Source organism: Nesoenas mayeri (genome assembly GCF_963082525.1).
Source record: "Nesoenas mayeri genome assembly, chromosome: 4".
NCBI lineage: Eukaryota > Metazoa > Chordata > Aves > Columbiformes > Columbidae > Nesoenas > Nesoenas mayeri.
In genome coordinates this window covers 31,090,774-31,111,059 of record NC_137540.1, presented here as the reverse complement: position 1 = coordinate 31,111,059, position 20,286 = coordinate 31,090,774, and the positions used below count along the sequence as shown (strand labels likewise).

The following is a 20,286-nucleotide window of genomic DNA, read 5'->3' as shown; positions in this document are numbered from 1 at the left end:
GCATCACGTTTGCCAACTTCCAGTCAACTGGGACCTGCCCAGTTAGCCAAGATTGCTGGTAGGTAACGGGAAGTGGCTCAGTGACGACCTCCACCAGCTCCTTCAGCACCCTTGGGTGGATCCCATCTGGCCCCATAGATTTGTGGGTGTTCAAGTGGTGTAGCAGGTCACTAACCATTTCCCCTTAGATTACTGGGACACATAGGGTTGTGAAACAAAGGAAATATTTTCTGGTTGGAACAGAGGTGCCCCTCCCAGTGTTCCCCCCTCCCCCTTTTTTTTTTTTTTTGCAACAGTCAAGAAGCGTGGGGACTTGTGGGGTAAAAAAGTATAGCTTTCTGATGAAAGCTGTTGATTGTTGCTCTGAGAACTGGCTTTTTTCTTTTTTTTTTTAATAGCAGCAAACTGCAAAAAGCAAAGCTCAAGAAATCCATCATGTGACATAATGATGACAGCACACAGTTCATTGAAGAGTGCAAACCTTCTGCCAAGGAAAGGCCAGACAGAAGTCATACATCGTTATGTCTCTGTGCCATTTCTCCTTTATCCTTTATGGGGAAAAGGAAGCACGTTCTTGGCCTGAGGGTTTCACAGATGTTCCCTGACAGCAGAGGAATGGGCCTATGTATATGTGTAAAATACTGAAGATGAAAATGAAAGCAAGAAAATCCAGCAGATTCACAAGGGCAGTGACCTTTTTCTGAAGTGGGTGCTCTGTGGAAAACTCATCCCACATCTGCCTCAGTAAAAGAAACCCACATGCTTTTCAGAGTGTGTATCATGAATGAAACAAAGCACAGAAGAAAGCCAGCTAGAGAATATTTTAGAAAATAAATGTTCAATTCTGAGAGCAAGTTCAGTGCTCCTAATAGCTACAGGACTACACAAAAAAAGAACTTGCATTTACCACAGCCAGCACTTTACTGATACCACTAAACTGAGCTAGAAGCAGCAACTAATGATTAATGAAGCCCAAACAGTTCACAAAGGAGTTACTTATAACCTTGGGAAATCTTAATTGTTTGAATTGAGGTTTTTCTGTGCAGGGTGCCACATTACACTTGATTTTTAGCTCTTCTTGGGAAAGAACTTGCTGAATCTACTTAGCTATTTTCTGATGTAAGGATACTAAGTTTTGTCAAGATTTAAATGGACTTGTAAAAGTTTTTGTTTTTTCAATGAAAACACACCGCCTTATCCACAACACACCTTCCAACTTTTGCAATAAATGAAGCTAGGATCTATTTCACAGCTTGTTGTGCAACACTCGAAACAAGCAAGTTAATGCTGTACAAGCTATTTTAATGCTATTGTGTTCTATAAGTTCCAGTGCTCTCTCAGTGTGCCTTTGTGCACAACTTGTCCATACAAACCAGCACAGAGTCCATCCTTCTGCTTTCTCACATGAGGAAATCCAATAGAAATAGTCTTTTTTTGGCATTTGAACTGAAAGCCATGTATGCAGCCTAGAAAAAAGATCAATTAACCTGGCAAGCAGACATCTGTGCTTTTACAATTATATCTTATTTTGCCACCTTGCATTGTGAGTTTGCTTCTCCCTTTTGCCCTTTTTCTAACTTCTGCAGATTTGAGGCACCTAGAGAAGTATTCAAAAAGGCTAATTTTAGCTCCATGAGGCTCATTTTCCTTTTACTCAGTGGGATACATTAGTCTGCTCTGAATGAGCCTCTAGAGAACCCACTTTTTTTGCAATTAACTAGAGAAGGGCATTGGAGAAATCTGTTACACTAGGCAAAACTCAGCCTTGGCAAAAAACCTTTTAACTCAGTAAACCTTTTCTAAAGATCATGTTATACATAATACATTGAGTGTTGAAAGTGAGACTCATTCAATTTGTGCAGTTATTACTGAAGATCTCAAAGCTCTGATATTAAGCTTCATTCAGACTACCTGCTGGTTGTGTCTTCTTAAACTAATGCCTCGTGAGACAGATTTTGGAAAAGTAGGGAAATCCTTTCTTATAAATTCAAATCGGTATCTAGATAAACAACAAAAAAACCCAAATGTTCCCAGAGAACAAAACATTACTACCCATGTCAAGCATATCCACTACAGTCAAATCCTGAGGCAGCCTACAAAATCTTTATATCATTGTAAACATTGATTACAGTATAATTTGTCCAAATAAGCTTTTAGCTAGCATTCAGAATTTAACATATTTGACAGGATGATAAAAAAACAACTGAAAACTTCCACAAATCCATAAATCTGATATTTAACTTGAAAATTTTTCACCTCTGATCAAATATCAAGAAAATTACCATAACAAAGGGAGATGAAGAAAACTAAGACATGGTAGTTTTCTAGAAAACCCCTTTGTTAAGTAAATTTCATGTTATGTTTTTTATAAAGATATTTCAGCAGTGTCAAGATCCCCCACTAATAATAAAATCTAAATAATTTTTTTAAAAAATAAATAAAAATAAAAACCCACCAGCAGCATCCCTTGCATTATTTCCCTTCTACTAATGCTAAAGGCAAAGGATATCTCTGCTCCTATGAAAAAAATTGGGGACTAAAAATGAAAAATGAGAAAAATCCATATCCATTGCATTAATCAGACCAGTATTCTATGGTTTCTATTTTCATTATCTACAGTTGTAACAATTAAAAGTTGTTAGAAATTTTTTTTCACTATACATATAAATTTCAAGTGTCTGTCTAAACAAACATTTACAAACTTCATCCACATGTTTTTCTATATAACGATCAGTTGTTACGGATCCTTTTAAAAATGTAATCTGCTGCAAAAGGGACTACCAGAGAGTCTTCATAGCCAGACAGATATTTGATTAGAGATTACTCAAAACAGAAAGCCACTTTTAGCTCTATACTACCCTTCTCTAATTATGTAATAATTTTTAGCAAATCTTCTCTTGCCTCCTCTGATGACTGATTAGATGGTGAGGCGGACCACTATAAAGAGATCCAGCTTTTACAAAGTCACTGTGCCAAGTAATAGCAAAGAGACAGAAATTACTGTCATTGCAAGTTCAGTTTAATATATTACACTCCCCGTGTTAGACCAATTGCACTGATTCTTTATTACTGGCTATTTTCCCTGGGGATCCACACAATATATTTTCTAATTTACAGCTTCATGCCCTCTTACAGGAATATGGCTATTATGATTCTCCCTTTCCCTCACATTTCCCTTTCTTACAAGGATTTCATATTGCCTATGAAGAGACCATAAATGTTATTAGAGCTTTTCCTCCAAATCCACGAGCAGTTTAAACCTGAAAAAGCCCACTTCACTGATAAAAACCATACCCACTCTCTCCTCTTTTCTCTTCATTCTCAGCTTCTTGCCCCCTGCATTTACTGGCAGAAGGGTTCATGCTTCACTTCACCGCACAGTGAATTGGTTCGGGGAATTGATTCAGATTAAAACTATCCAGGAAATAAAGGTGAGTTTTAACCTCAATCAGTCTCCCATAGGAACAGTTGTCCTGGAAAAAGAGAGGGAGGGAGGACACAGGGGACCAGGGACAGAGGAATTTGCACACTGAGGGAACCAGAAAACCAGAACTGCCTCAGTTTCCCTCAGTTTATGTTTCTGAACTGTTTCAGTTTATACCAGGTTAAAATTCAGCTCAACTGAAGTGTCTGACACAAAAAGCAAAAGGTACCTTAACTTTATTGGCTACATTGTGAATATATGGTAAAGTTTTGTATCTATTGCTGGGCTTCCCCAAAGCATAAGACTATCCCAAGTTTCCCAGTAACACTTGGTTTAAAACTTTTTCCAGCAGCTGTCCAAACACTTCTCAGTAAGCTGAAAGATGGTATTACTTCCAAATGGGAACTGACAGTCTTGTAGGGTATTTATAAAGATGCTGCCTCTAATCTGTGGGGTATAATTTACAGGTCATTTCCCCCTAGCTGAGCTGTGTAATCAAGCAAGTATTACTGAATTATCACAGTAGTAAACCGTGTTAATGGGTTTTGTTTAGATGGGTTAGTGCGCAATATAACTGAGGTCCATTGGACAGAGCTTATTTGACAGGACCATGTCAGTGCTTCTGCAGAGCAGTTCTGCTCGCTTGGCCAACAGCAATATTTTACACGAAAAAGCTGGTACAATTTTGCATTATTCAGATTAAAACAAGCCTTCCAAGTAGAAAAATAATTATATCACAGTTAGCAATTAAATACCGTGTCGTATAGCAGTAAATGCTACGACATTAAAATTTTGCTTTTATCATATAATTTACCAAATTTTTAGCACTATCTTCAATAAATTTAAACAACATAAATTACATAAACACTCAAGATACTCTGAATAGCCATCTTTGTCACACAAATTCTCTGAATGCCAAATTAAAATTAAATCATATGCACTTACAGGAAAGAGATGTATATAACCAATGTGAGTTGTATCAATGATAGCATAATATTTATATATATATAACAGTGTGGCTCCTAATTATCTACACATGGTTTTGACTGCAAAATATATACATAATAAAGACCTTCTGAAAAGGAATTAACTGATCAGATTGCTGCAACTACCTAAAAGAATAAGGTAAATAAGTACTTTCTACTATCAAATATATCAAGACTAAAAAAAGGCAATATGGCCTCTAGCAGAATCAGTAAAACTTAGACTTTGGTATGGTTATTCTAGGTGTGCTCTGGGATTTCAACTAGGTTTTAACTGAAGAGAAAATTAGCCTGATTTGATTACTTAGACCCTTGTGCAATATGGCCCCAGAAACCCTTAATTTTTTTGATAGAGCTCCAAAAAAATAGTTTTGAAAGTGAAGCAGGAAACAGTCAATGAGATATGTCACAGACATTTAACAGTATGGCTCTGTGCCTGAGCAGAATTATACCTCCTAACAAGTATTTTTTTCTAAGTATCAAAATGTAGGGAAGAATGTACAGAATTCCATAATTTCAAGTTGTAACTCACATGCCATCAAAAAATGACAGTCTTAAATTAAGAACAGATTCTGACAGATAGTCTTAATCTTCTCAAATCCCAGACACCAGAAAGAGTAAAATACAGTTTGGGCAAAAAAATGAAATAACGGATTGTTACTACAAAAAGAAAACAACCTAATGAACCTTTTCTTCAGCTCTGTGACTTTATGGACAAATTATTTTATTCCTTCTATTTTTAATTGATAAGGAAATAACGAATTTGTGTCCTTGCACAAACCCTCCTGAATAATGTCATTGAATCACTTTTTTCAACGTCTCAAGAAACTCAGAAGCCAGAAGTAAGGGAGGTAACTCTCTGGTAAAAAGCAACACAAACATACTTGTCAGTCACTCATTATAGGTGCAGGTGGGATAACCCACACTAAGCGACAACTGACCAGGACAGCCCATGTGTAAATCAGGCTACAAGAACATACTATATTTAGGAAAATAACTGGAAAAAACCTGAACTAGCAAATTCTTTTTTAACTCCATACTACCTTCCCCAGATAAAACCGTAACAATCACACCAAGGAAAATACGTTGGTCTCCCCACCACCTGACACCTCTCTCCTCAACATTCTAGCACTTTTTCATTCAAAGAACTGTGCATCTAGTAAGTATGTATATGGAGACAATCTGCAAAAAGTTAAAAAAAAAAAAAAAAAGGCAGCGCTTACTACACAGTTACAGACATTTCAAGATCACACATGTACATTATCTCAAAGCTCTGGATCACATACAGAAATTCTGAACTACTTTTACTGAAATTCTACTTTCTGAAACTCTGATGCTACTTTTACCAAAAGTTTTGTTTGATAGTCTGATGTTTTACATTGAGAAGAAAGGAGACAGAAGGCCTGCAAGGATGAACCAGGAGCTCCTAATAAAACTGAAATATAAAAAGGAAGAGATGGAAGCAGGAACAGGTGACCCAGGAGGAACATGGAAAAACTGAATAAGTGTGCAGGGAAAGGATTAGAAAAGCTGGAGTTAAGAAAAGGTGGAGTCAAGAGGGCTTCGACTGCAAAAAGAAGACTATGAAAAATGCGTGCCCACTGCTGAAGGGGGAAGGGGACTTGGTGACAAAATATGTGGAAAAAGACACAGCACTCAATGCCTTCCTCACCTTAGTCTTTACTGGCAAGATTTGCCTTCAGTAATCCCAGGTTCCTATGACAAAATTAGAAGCCTGGAGCAAGGAAGACTTACCCTTAGAGGAGGGAGATCGGGTTACAGAATATTTAAACAAACTGGACATACATGAGTCTATGGGCCTGCATCCCCCATTGTTGAGGTCATTCTTGGTTTCTGAAAGGTTGTGGCTACCAGAGGAGGCTCCTGAGGACCTGAAATAAGCAAATGTCACTCCAGTTCTCAAGAAGGACGATTTGGGGAACTACAGATTGGGAAGGGAATGGAGTAAAACCTCCTAGAGGCCATTTCCAAATATATTAAGGAAAAGGTAGTGACCCGGAGTAGATTTATGGAGGGGAAATCATGCCTGACCAAGCCAATAGCCTTCTACAATAAGATGGCTGGCTCAATGGCTGAATGGAGAGCAGCCAATATTCTGCATTTTGCAAGGCTTTCAAAACTGTCTCTTGAACAACGTCCTCATAAACAAAATTATGAAGAATGCACTGGATAAGTGGACAGTGATGTGAATCAAAAACTGCTTGAATGACTGGACTCAAAAGACTGTCATCAGCAATGTAAAGTCCAGTTAGAGGCCAGTGATATGTGGTCTGCGCTGAGGCCAACATTGTTTAATGACCTAGGTGATGAGATGGAGGGCACTCTCATACAAATTTGTAAATGCTATAAAACTGAGAGGAGTAGTTGATAGACTGGATGCTGTGCTGCCATTCAGAGGGATCATGGCAGTCTGAAGAAAGAGGCAAATGGGAATCTCATGAAATTCAAGAATACAAATGCAAAGCCCTGTGCCAGCCTGGGGAAGAATAACCCCAGGTACAAGTACACACTGGAGACTGACTGGAAAACTATTTTTTCTTCAAAACATTACTTCTTGAAGAAAAACTAGAATATAGTACAGAGATAACAGGTCTGAAGTAGTATGCCTACCCAACAGTCATTCAATATCAGAGCCAGAAGCTTATCTCCCTTCTGATTTTTGCATTAAGGTAGAACTACGGGTATCAGATTGGATATCAGATGTTAAGGCTTGAATGCCACATGAGGCCTGGACTCCTTCCATGTCTATCACCAAGAGTTATCACAAGCAGCTGTTCCATACCAGTTAAATTCAATAAATAAGATTTATGGAACACCTTAGGAAGATGGACCAATAATTTTATCTTCTTATCTCCCCCTCCCTTTAACCTTCCACATATCTGTCTTCTTAATCAGGTATTTATGCCATGCTCCATTATTCATTGTATTTGAACTCATAAGCCAGAACGAGTCAGAACAATTCAAACTGAATGACTGGACAGAAACCAAAAATTTCAGCTACAAATAGAATTTGGGATACCAAACCAACTTCATTGAGTTTAAAAGAAAAATCAAGATCCATTTGGTACAGTGTTCAATGAAAGAACTTATGTTTTAAAACCCATCATGGTACACTGGGCCTCTCTCTCACTTTGGTCTTTCACAAGCTTTTCTTAACCTAAAGGTAAGCCCCCAAATGGACACTACAGTTTTGAAAACCTACTTCTTAACTTACCATTAATGTTTTCAGTGGCAACTAGAAAGTACTTCAATGTATGAAAAAGCTGTTACAGCCTAATTATTCGTTTCAGTGCACAGTCATCTGTCCCAAAAGCGAAGATGCAAAATATTTGTTTTCTGTTAAATTAATGTGGGGCACAGCACAGAAAGACTGAAGATGTCAAATGTGCCTCTATTGTTTCCTTTTGCTCTGGAGGTTTGGTCTCACATACGTGAGAGCCTTGTATTAGATCCACTAGGTGGTGCAATCCATCTTCTCCATTAAATGTGTTTGAAGTTTCCATACGTAAGTACATTTTTAAAGATCAAAAAGTCAAACTTAATGCTTAATCAAGGAAAAGTTTATTACTGGGAGCACATGGCACCAAACAGAATGTTGAAGTTCTAGGCTTGAAACTCACGTGTGTTAGTACTGAACATCTCCATTTCCAAGAGAAATATGATTTCACCCAATTTTAGACTACATAAATGAGGTCCAACAAAATTTCCATCACATGAAAAAAAAGTAATCAGAACAGCACGCTTTGAATAATTTGAGTAACATCAACAGGGAAATAATCCACCCAACAGGGGGTGGCAGATTTAACCAACCAAGAATGACACTCGGCAGCACGGGAGTATTCAAAACAACCTAAATTCATCTTAAGTACTTTGGAGGTAAAAACAGTACCCACAATAAAACCAGAATGCCACAGCTACGTTCTGATATCTCCCTTGTTATCCATAACCTTGACCTAAAGCTTTTCACTTCTAATTCCCAGGCTTGGTAAGGGATTAAGTCAAGATACAGAAACAGAAAAAACAATTTGCAGGTAAGAAGGTGATCTTAATGACAAACTACAGCTTTGATCTGGATCGCAGCCAAATTTTCTTGCCAAGTTCCCAAATGTTTGAGGTCTGTCAAATCATTGAGGAAGATCCTATACTGCTTATTACTTTATTAGTAAGTGACTGCTTACCATGAAGACTTGTGCGCACTGCCAACTCAAGTCCTAGACTAGAAAGCAGAGTAAAGAAATTCACCAATACCAGTGGCATATTTTGCAAAAGACAACCCCTAAAATTCAAAGAAAAATGGATATTTTTTTTTCTTTAAAGCAACATAAATAACACCCTAATACATTGGAAAACTGATACCAAACTCCATTTCTTCTCCATTTTATGAAAATAGCTCTACAACTGTGATAAGGAAGTACAAAACAACCAACTTTGCTAAAATCAGTGCAATATTTTTTGATTTGTAAGCATTTTCCTTTAGGAAAATATTTGGATTAAAAAAAAGTCCTCATGGAAACACGTTTGCCATAATGAAATGTTGCCTAAAAGGTCACTGCTTTTTTGATGTTAAGTCACCCTAATGCAACAAAAATATCTTGGTTCTTCATTTCACTTAAGAATTTAAAATGTTTTCAGAAATACCTTTATCTTGTTTAATAGTCTGTACAGTCTAAATAGAAAGTATGGAATGAAAAGATGGAAAGTTTGCCTAGAAACTTATTGAATCATATGGAAGTCACTACTGACAGCACATTTAATAGTGGCCTTCCACAGAGATCATCCATAATGCTTTCGCCCCTTATTATTTTGTAATTCATGCATACACCACTGACCTTATGGAGTGCAGGAGCCATTACTGGCACCAAAAATCCATTGTAAATGTAATTCACAAGCTGGTGACGTATCAAGGGATGGGCCACCTAAGAGGGTGGGAGAGAGAAAGACACAGAACAGTTCCAGTGAGATTTAAAACAAGACAGGCCACAGACTACTACTACTCACTACCAAAACCCTTTCCCATTTAACGCAGCATGTTCATTTCTCCTTCTTGCCAGCATTTGCTACGATTCAGGTTCTTAAAGATTTTTTTCTTCTTCAAAGAAACACACAAGCTACATTTACTGACAGCAAACTGGCCAAATTTAGAGAACAGGCCTTTTCAATCTCCCTGCATGCTGACAAAGATGAATCGATGGACAGAAGAGCGTGTATACCCTCGATCAAAGGAAGATTTGAGATGCTAAATTTAGCTCCTGCAACCTCGTCAGGGTCACTTGAAGGTGGATTTGCCATTGTTAACTTGTCCTCTTACAAGAAGTAAAAACAGAACATCTCCTATGTTCAAGAGTAGGCAAACCAAAGCGCTCTCTAGCTAAAGAGTAAGAACATACTTCACAGGCCCTTCTCCCAGCCACTGTAAAACAAACAGAAGTGAAAACAAAACCTACATTACTCATTCAATAGTTTGGGAGCTTTAAAAAATGAACTCTGGTTAGAAGCCAAAAATCTATTTTTATAATGAAGCATTCATTTTTTTTTTTTTTTCACAAAGAAAACATTATCAATTCATGCATTTAAAAGAAATTTGATAAAAGCAAAAAAAAATCATCCATTCAGAAGCATTTCAGAATAATATATTCTGCTTGAAGTTCACATTGAGACTGGAATGTCACAGCCTACATGTGGTCACAAATACATTCTCCCACTCACAATTCTTCCCAGACTTCCTTTAATTTGTAACCCTTTATTTTAGAAAGGGGAAGAAAAAAAGGTTTTCCCCTACTGTGCTGTGATCCAAGTCAAAAATAGTAAATGGCAAGACGTCTTGGTTACACTGTCCCTTTTTAATCTATGACCAAAGTTTTTGGGTCAACAAAGAAGCAGCCACACCACAAAAACCAACCCATGCACAGAGAAAAAATTCCTACAGTAACTGAGCTTTCAGTTCAGCTGAAGACAGACCATAAAGACACAATCAAGCAGTCATCAGAACCTGCTCTTTCTGCATGTCAGCTGAAGATCCTTCACAACTGTATTTATTTGAAAGATGGTTTTGAAATAATATGTTCTTCTTTAACTTGTCTGCAATAATCTTTATATTTTTTTTTTTTTTTAAAAAAAGGTGCCAAATATGACCCCTTCTGCAAACATACATCTGTAGAAAAATTCTGGTTAGACACTAAAATGAATATTTTCTCATATTCATTTTTAAACATGCATGTTAAAAATCTTGTACACTGCACTTAAAGAATGATGGTTACTACTATTTTTGCTTGTTCAATGCTTTAATAGTCAATCAGTTGCCGTACTGTATTTCACACACATCTCACTAAAATATATCTTTTAGTTAGCAGTGTGACTAAATTTTCAATCCTATTCAGCACATTTCTTGAAATAACATTAAAATCCATAGTTTCTGTAGAATTTACATCATGTTTAATAAAATACTGGACAAAGGTTCTATAGGGTTTTCTATCCCTATGAACATATTAAGAATACAAAAAGACAATAATCTCATTTTATGTCTAGATCAGAGAAAAAAATACCAAAGAATCAAAGCCAGGAAAATCTAATCAAGAAATAATCAGTAAGAAGAGAGAGTTGATTCAAAACAAGTCAGTCTAAAATTAATTCATATTTCCTGGAAGATACCTAAATTCTGCTTGAAAAGCTTTTTTTTTAATGCAGTATGCACGAACAGGTAAACTAGACTATTTTATTTTGTACACTCTTACGAGAGATCAGACAGAGACAGAAATGTTTTTCAGTGCTTAAATATATAAAGGCTACATTTTCCATGTGTAAAGGCATTCAATTTTCTTTTAGTATCAACAGTGGTGTTAAAATGCAATCAACTTTAAACAAACAAACAAACCAACTAGAAAATCCTTCCAATTACATATGAAATATCAAGGTGCCACACAATTCTACTGCTTTCATTTGAAACATTTGTCCCCTGAAAACCAAAAACATGTTAATTCACCCTTATAACAAGGACAAACAGCACAAAGCATTCATTTTATGAGCAACTTCTTTTAGTGTAACTTTGAAAGTCCATGCCGTTAGAAGTAAATAAACTCTGTACTTTACAAACTTCTGCAGAATATATAAAAACCTACTACTTCAAAAGGACAGGCCAACTCTGCTCCATTACCTGTATCACAGCATTGCAAAATTCAAGGGAATTCATGAATTGTACAAGGGCTGGTGACAAGAGCCAGTCATCTTTCAGCAGGCAGTGCCACTCCTCTCCTCGTTCTTCCAGCTTTGTAGGCAAAGATGAATAGAGGCCACTGAGTCCTGTTGCTAGCACCTGTATTGAAAAAACAGAAAAGAAATGTTGACTTTCCAACTGTCCATCTGCCTGAATGGCAACACCACAAATTGTTTCTCTTACTAGTTTAGTAACAAAAGAGAGAAGAGAGTGTTGAGATTAATTTAATTTCCTTTTGAGTCTTGTGGCAGAGAGACATGAATACTTTAAAGAGCCTTCCATATAATATCCTTCATTCAAGGGCTGGTATTTAGGAGCAAGTGATGGGAAAAAGCAAGTTCCCTTTTTTTTTTATTTTTTAAAATCTGAAGTTCTATTTTCTTTTGAAATTCTTGTAAAATCATTTACACTTTCCTTCAGTCCCTTCCAGAAGCAGCCAGCACTATCATATACCTACAGCTTGTCTTTCAATGGGAATTTGGATGTTACTGCTTACACGTGCATATATGAACTGATTTCACTCAGAAATATGAAACATTAGAAATGGAGGGGGAAGTGCCCCTTTCAAAAAAAAAAAAAAAAGTTCAGCCACATGCAGACCACAGACAAATGTTGATTTTCATTACTAGGCACTTGAACTCAGCTGAATCCACTTAAAAAAATATTCTGTTTGTAATTTCTCATTTTCCTTTCTTATTTATTTGGAAGGAGGAAGGGAAGAAATAAAATAGCCTGAAATAACTTACCTTAGAGGCACTGTTTCCAGCAATATTAAGGCTTACGGATGATTTATATAGAATACATCACTGAAGCACAAGATTTTATTTTTAGTTACAATTTTAAAAATGTATTTCCAAAAAGGTTTTTTAAATTTTACTGAACATATTTGGAATACCAGTAGTTTCAGACCAAGTTTTTAATTATTATTGAAGCTGGAAACTTCTAAATATTGTTTATAATTCTTATCCTTCTGACAAGATTCTATACAACTTCAGGATAATTTTTAAGATGATCGTCATTTTAAGAGGATCATTAAAGACTCAGCCTGATGGAAATTTTTTTCGTTTTCATTTAACGAATTGTTCCTCCTTCTACAAAGGGCTACTTAGCATCTAGAGAGCTAGACAGTCAAAGCTCAGATGAAACACAACTGGTTTATCTATTAGAAAACAAACAGTTGACAATGTTCAGGTCAAAGATCAGGGGTGCACTGAAGGGGATTCAGGTTTTGATCATACGCAGGCATAACCAATTATAATTGCTAACTCATCCAGTCAGACAAAGACTGTCTTTCTGAATGCCTTCCATTCCTAAATCACATAATTATGAAGATGGATTTTTTTCTGGCATACATAATTAACACAAATATTAAAGTGGGGAAATACTGTGGAAAATTCACTGCTTTAGCACACTGTGCTACATTTTTCTACACATACAGATATATAAAGAAAGATGCTGGAGGTATGTTAAAAAAATTAAGAAGCTAAAGCCATGGAGCAAACCTTTATTTGTACAATCACATTCTTCTATAACCAGAATATTTTTTGCTTTTTTCTCTCTCACACACTAGAAGAGCTTCAAGCAAAATGTTAAGAAGATCCTACTAGGCCTACAGAACTACATATGAGTAACACACATACATAAACACACACTCACAAACCCAGGTTTCAAATTATTCTAGGAAGGAAAAAATTCTGAAGAAAGAATTTGAGTTTCTGTGGTGTTACAACCTGTAAATTAATGTACACTTGATTTTCCATTGTCTGCTTAAAATTTACTTGCTATTCATAAATGTGTACTTACCCTGATGAGTAAGGAATCTGATTTTCAGAGCTGTGTAATATCCACATTTCTCCTCCATATGGAAGTTTAGTCCTTAAGCACAAAAAACCGACCCTGAGCAAAACATACTACTCTCTGGCTAAATGTGAGCTCACTGCTCCTCTTAGAAATGTCTTGAAGCGGAAAATTCTTTAGTTTGTCTGACTTACTGAAGTAAGAAGTGACAGATTTAGCTGCTAAAATCTGTAAAGTCTAAAAAGCTCTTATTTTATTATGATGTACAACACAAATGGCTCTATGTGAAATTATGTTTCTAAAACACTGAGACAGAGTAGCCTCTGGAAGCAATTTCATCTCTTTAGGTAAAAAAATGTGAAAATTTTCATAGAAGTATATGGTATAAACAAGATTATCATTTGAAATTACTAATAGAGCTCTTCACATTCTATAAGCAGGCACATAAAATAACGTACATATATAGACTACATAGTGGAGTTTTAATCAATAAAATTATAAACACCAATGAAAAATAAATGAAAGGGAAAAAAATTAATGAATTCACATCCTGGAAGGGCAAAATTGGTCTTACTTTTTATTTTACCCAGGGCAATGTCCTTTTAAACTCCTCCAAACTTTTGTCAAGTCAACCCTACATGCCCATCTACTTTTGCAAGTATCTCCGGTTTCTTTCTCACCATAGAATCCTGAGTCTCTCTGCAAACCAGTCTCCTTGATTTATTTACTTCCTCTTGACTCATAGAAGACACTGGCTATGTGATTTGTAATCCTAGATACCTTATACAATTAAAATATGTTGTTAATATATAATCGGTTGCTATCTGGCCAATTCCTTCCCTTTAATAATTCCCCTTCCTCCCTCTTCATTCACCTTTTCAAGGACATTACAGAGCTATTCTGCCTCTTGCTTTAATACTTGCTTTCCTAAGCTGTGAAGTATTTAGAAAGTTTTACGGAGAGACTTCGAGATGTTATCCTGCTCAAAATTACTTAAAAACATTGTTTTCTTACTATAACGCAGAACAGACAATATCTTCAATCAGATTCAGAAAACTTTCAGGTCAAGACATCATAAAAAGACATGGCAGAAAATTCTCTGCAAAATCAGAAAACTTTCCCAAATAATTTGTCTAAATATTCTGTGTTAAAAATATTTGTTAGGTATGTATCCTACTGCAGCCTGTTTCCTTCTTTATAGTTTAACTCATGTATGGTTTGAATACCATGGACAACCTTGTTTTAAAAAGCTGGTACCTAAATTTAGCTCAAAAACTAGACTCAGAAAAGCCTCCAGATTCACTCTGGCACAGATCTAACACTGATTTAGGCATATAAGGCAGCTGAGATTTACAGCCAGGCCCCATCCCAGGGCATGTCTATACTATGCAGTAAGGCACGGTAAAGAAAACCCAAATACTAACAAACAAATCAGCCCCAGAACCAGAGAGGACCCCACCACAGTGCCCCCAAATGCTGCTCCTGTCAGCTCAGGACAGCACCAGATGTTTTCAAGAGCAGCTGAGGCAACATCTGCACTAATTTGAGCGATACACAGCAACGTCACTGACATCTACAGTCTTCCACCAGAACAAAACCTGTTCCTTCAGCACATCACACTGAAATTAAAAAAAATACTTTGGGCTACTGAGCTATGACATTGCATTAGTGTTATTATAGACGTAGGTCAGTCTCATTACTGTTCAGAAAAGTCTGATTTTAGCACATTTTGTCAAGAAGCCTTCCTAATTAGAAGGATTGTCAATCATGGCTCCCTGCTGTTTGAAGGTTAATATAGCTGGCTTTTATTGTCACTGTAAAAAGGCTGCCTTTTTTCCTTTAATTAATTGGAAGATGTAATTACGTAAGTTATAGCATGGATCCAATAATGGTATGTCTCAGGGACAGCTTGAGAATAAAGTTCATATTATTTAGCAGTGTCTATTAAACAAGGTCAAATATAGTCTCTCAGCACAAAAAATTCGATGCAATATTTACAGCTTACAAACAAATCATTTAGAGATTTTGGTTTGGAACTCCAGCCTGTAAACCTGGCTCTGCCCTCCTGCTCAAAGGACGTAGCAATTTCAGAATAAATGGCAACCTACACCTGGAGTACCTGTCATGCACTAATGCTTAAGGCAGGGTGATTCTAGTGCTCTCTGCTCTAAAGCTCTCTGTTTTAGCAGCTATGTAAGGCTTCCCTGCACTTCATTTTTCTGGCATTTATTAAACTCAAATGCAAGCTATGCAGAAGGTAACAGAATCAGTCCAAGAGCCGGCACACAAGAGCAACTTTTCTACAGAATTATATTTGGTTTTGAACCCATCCATTGACGATCTCAAACTGATTTTTCTGCTAAGGCATGAAGAAGCAGGTGTTGTCATGGCCATTCTGCTTTAGCTTTAAAACTGCAGTAAGGCAGCTTTGTTTGTTAAATTAGATTGCTTACTTGTTTAACAGCAAAGGTTTTCTATCCATGTACTACAATTGATTTGCCTGATCTAACAGCACAACACTACTACCAAGTTTTGTAACAGGCTGCAACACGGCAAGATGGTGGTTTGCCTGAAATGGCCATAGAAACAGCCGCTTCTGTGACAAAGAGCAAGTCTCCCTTATATAATGCAAAAACATTACATTCCTGTAATGCTTACACTGTTTTCACACTTATTTTTTGAACTGCTGAACTGTTGCTACAGTGTGGCAAGCACAGGCTGCCTAAGCTAGCACTGCCACCAGAAACAGCAGCCTCCAAACACCTTGTTCCTATTTCTCACTCCCAGAGTCACCCCCAGAATCTCCCAGAGGCCTCACAGTGAGGCAGAACTGGTTTCCCTCCCACCACGTTCTCCTATAACTTCTATCAGTTTCCCAGTTTAATCTACTGTGATTGCAAAAACACTCCTGCTGGCCCAAAAGCACAAGACACTGCTATGGAAACAAGGAGCAAGGCTGCATTTGGCAGTAGAGCTGGCTTAAACAGCAGTACAATTTGTGAAATAGCTGTTCACAGAAACAAATGTGTTACAACACATCTTTATCAAAAATGACAGAAAAGCCTGAGAAGAACACAAGGGAGACAGTTTAGCATTGAAGATCAAGCAAACCAACAAAAACTTACTGGGCAAAAATAGGTGTTCTCTGCTATGTGGTTTGCAACAAGGTTGTTTTCTGCAGAAAGAGACATTATGAAAAGTAGCGCATCACGGGCCTGTTGGCCTACTGTTCCTTCTCGATGGATAAAGGGAATCAGCAGGGAAAATATGAGGAAATTGGCAGCTCCTTGGTCCTCACTGGTGTGGAAAAACAGTTCTAAAATGGAGGGATCTTTGGCTATTATAGAGCAGAGCTGGTTCAAGAGGACGACCAACTCCGTTTCCACTGTTGGAGTGGCTGTTCCAGAGCAGGAGCTCAGCAACATCATCAAAGGCTTCAGGATGGGCTTGTGGTGCAGCAAAGGCTGATGAGACTGAGTTACTAGCATTTCATACATTTTCAGTTGTTCAATTTTTGTCTCATCGGTGAACTCTCTCCGTAGGCTCCAAAGAAAAAGCTTCTCCATTATGTTTTCGGAGACCACAAACTCCAGAATAGGCCCCATTGAGGCATCCTTTGCTCGCTCCTCAATTAATAAGAAAAGCATGTGCTCCACATAATTCTGAACAGTGCTGGCCTCATCGGGTGAAATTGCTCCATACTTTGCCTGAGTGTTTTTCAAAGGATCATGCTTCTCTAAGATTTTCAGAACCTAAAGACAAACAAAGGCATATCAGTTATTTGAATGCTTTTTTTTTTTTTTAAATATGCACTTAGTCTTATAAGGGGGAAAAAAAATAATCAAAATTCTTAACACAGAATGCCCAAGCTCTTTTTATGCTTGTAGTTTTAGTCTGTCAAGCTTTCTAAATTTAGAAGTTTCACATTTGGCACATATGAGGCCAAAACATAATTTTTTTGTTTGCTTTTATAAGCACCTAAGTTTGCCACTTGTCCCATTGCTGAAGACTTGGGGTTCTCTGAAGTACAGATAAACTAAGTTCCCTTAGGCCTTCAGAAACTGAGTTTCAATGATCTTTGAAATAAGTTTATTTGGCACAGAGGACTGAAATCAAAGGGCCTGTTCTTCAGCTAGAGTAACTGTGCTCAAGAGTATCAATACCATGAGATGACTTGTAGTAGTAAGAGTGACAGAAGCCCACAGAGCTGATCTTTGCTTGCCACATCTTATATGATACCAAATAGCCACTGATGCCCAGATACTCTTGCAATATTCAATATCGATTTAGGATCTAGTAACAATTGTCATTGCAGCACTTATACCCCTGGATGAAATTCTGTTCTGCATACAATCAGTGCACCTCCTTGTCTGTCATCAACCCCTGTCTGGTGCTCTTGTGGAGGGTAATTGCCACAAAACCACGAAGGAACAGCAGCTTCCCTAACATGACAGCATCACTATAGTTAAGAGATGAAAGGTGTCTCTTGAACGATGGCTCCTCTGACACTGGAAATAGCGCTGCTTCTCAGGATAGCAGAAAAGCAGCAAAAGCAGCAGCACAGAAACCATTTTTACATAAACCTTTATTTTTACATATTACTGCAGCAAATAAGATGTTATATTATGGTGCTCAAAGCAAAACATCTTTACCCAAAAGCAATTATAATCCTGATAACATGAAAACAATTTTTAGAATATGCTGAAGTGCATGATCTACATCTATTCATAGTAACACTGCATACACCGTTGCACCATGCATCTAACATACTTTACAAAAGTTAGGCAAGCCCCTCTCAGCACAAGGAAAGGAAGCACAGAAGTTTGCAACAAGGTCCAAGTCACAGTGAATCATCAGGAAATCCATTAACATGATCTAGGCCTTCCACAAGAAATTACCATGTCCTACCACTTCCCTTTTAGATACAAATCTGGAGTTCAAAGTGTGATTAGTAAAGCCCAACCACACCTTAAAAGGTCAATTACCTCTGTCTCTTAAAAAGTTTCAATGTCATTTACTACATTCTGCATGAAAGACCTTCCTGAGCAATTCAGGATTTTCCCAAAAGAAAGAATGAAGCAAATTCCAATTAACATAGCCTACTTCAAACCAATAAAACTAATTAACATTACCTGTGCCCAGTGTGTTCTAAACACTATCATGCATGTTTCTGGGTCAACACCCTGCAGGCTCGGAACCTGCCGATTTTTGCTGATACCAGTTCCAGAGGACATTATAAATTTTCCAAAGGTCGAGCAAACTAGGCCATGCTGGATTTCTTTTGAAAATCCTGTAGTTGGCTACAGATGTTCAAGTATCATGTTGTGAGCATTGGTATCCACAGAAATCTGTTTAAAAATAAAACCAAACAAAATAAACCACACACATACCTATGAACATCAAATTAGTGTATAACAAAAAAAGAACATACTTAAAGAGAATACTAAAACCTTTTTTAATTCAGTTTAAGGATAGGATTTTTTTTTGCTTGAATTCTGAGATCACTGACTGAATTAAGGTGCTGCTGAAATAAATAAGCATAACAGAAGCTCATGCTGTAAATATTTTATACATATGTCACTATATTTGTAGCTTTTCATTACGGTATTTTTTGCCATCTGACCATGTCTCTTTTCAGCATTGCTTAGTAACGTTGTGTAGGCTATACGGGTAAAAAAAAAGCACAGGTTACTTCTATATTTTTGAAACCATATTCCCATTAATAGATATAATTACAAATACTTACAGCTTTCAGTCAGAAAGCATATAATAAACAGTTGAAAACATCTGTAGAACACCATATGCAGTAGAAGGTTGCACCTGTATCAACAGCAAAGTAACCAAAACCAAACAATATGAAAGATAAAACGTTCATGTATCCAAAGTGAAATAAATTGAGATGTCATATTGAAGGACTATGAGAATAAGACCAAACACTGAAAGATTATTTTCATTCATTATTCAATATCTTCAATATCTGAGTACCAAAGTAGTTGCACACCTGCAGGGGAAAGTTAAAATGAAACAGACATATCTTCCAGATACTTGAGTGGCTTAAGAGAACATATTATTTCCTGAAGCACCAATATCTAAGTCAGATAGTCCCCCTTCTTTATTTTTGTCTCCATGGGCTTTAACATTTTTACTCTCCTTTCTGCAAACCAACTAGGCTTTTAATTTAAAAATACTGGGCACAGGTAATGTTAATTCGGTTTCGGGCCATACAAAAACCAAACCAAACAACCACCCAAAAAAATCAAACACAAAAATCCTCAAACGCATAAAAAGCCCCCAAAACAACAACAAAGAACCCCAAATAAAACAAAAAAAACCCCCACAAACCACCAAAAAAACCCAAAAATCAAAACAACAACCACCACAACACCAAAATACCAACATATAAAGAGTTTAGGAAGACAAAAAATGCACTACAAGTTCTGACATCTCTTGTAAATCATGGTAGATTTTTATTTTAATTCGAGATTGCATTTTGAAGTGCTCTCCTTTTTTTCAGTCTTCATTAGGATCTCAGGGCCCCTGGACATCCACTGGCTTAGTGAAATACATAAGGAAGTTATTGTATCATAAGTTGCCACAGTCCATATAGCAATTATTTGCCAGTACAGTATGTATTTGTCTGTGTATACTATAAAAGATAAAAATCTTTTCTCTACAGTGGACATCTCTGCTCCCTGCACATGTGCTCTGCTTGTAGTCTTGGAGCTGTTAGCATAGCAAAGCACAGAGTCTGTCTCAAAAGTAGCAGTGACTTTTGCCACTTTCAAGATGTCCAAAATACACAAGGCACAACTTCAAGATTTCTGAAGCAAGCAAAAAGCAAAAGATCGTTA

General features: G+C 36.9%; 1 protein-coding gene across 1 annotated transcript in view; it reads right to left on the bottom strand.

The window, feature by feature from the left end:
• FHIP1A (FHF complex subunit HOOK interacting protein 1A) overlaps window positions 1–18,669 on the bottom strand; it is a gene marked incomplete at both ends in the record, with an annotated part of 39,124 nt that extends 20,455 nt beyond the window's left edge. The window contains 4 exons of the mRNA XM_080343112.1: window positions 9,258–9,344; window positions 11,579–11,737; window positions 16,561–17,187; window positions 18,568–18,669. Of these exons, the coding sequence (XP_080199238.1) occupies window positions 9,258–9,344; window positions 11,579–11,737; window positions 16,561–17,187; window positions 18,568–18,669 (975 nt within the window). The remainder of the gene's footprint in view (window positions 1–9,257; window positions 9,345–11,578; window positions 11,738–16,560; window positions 17,188–18,567) is intronic.
• Window positions 18,670–20,286: the final 1,617 nt, after the last annotated feature.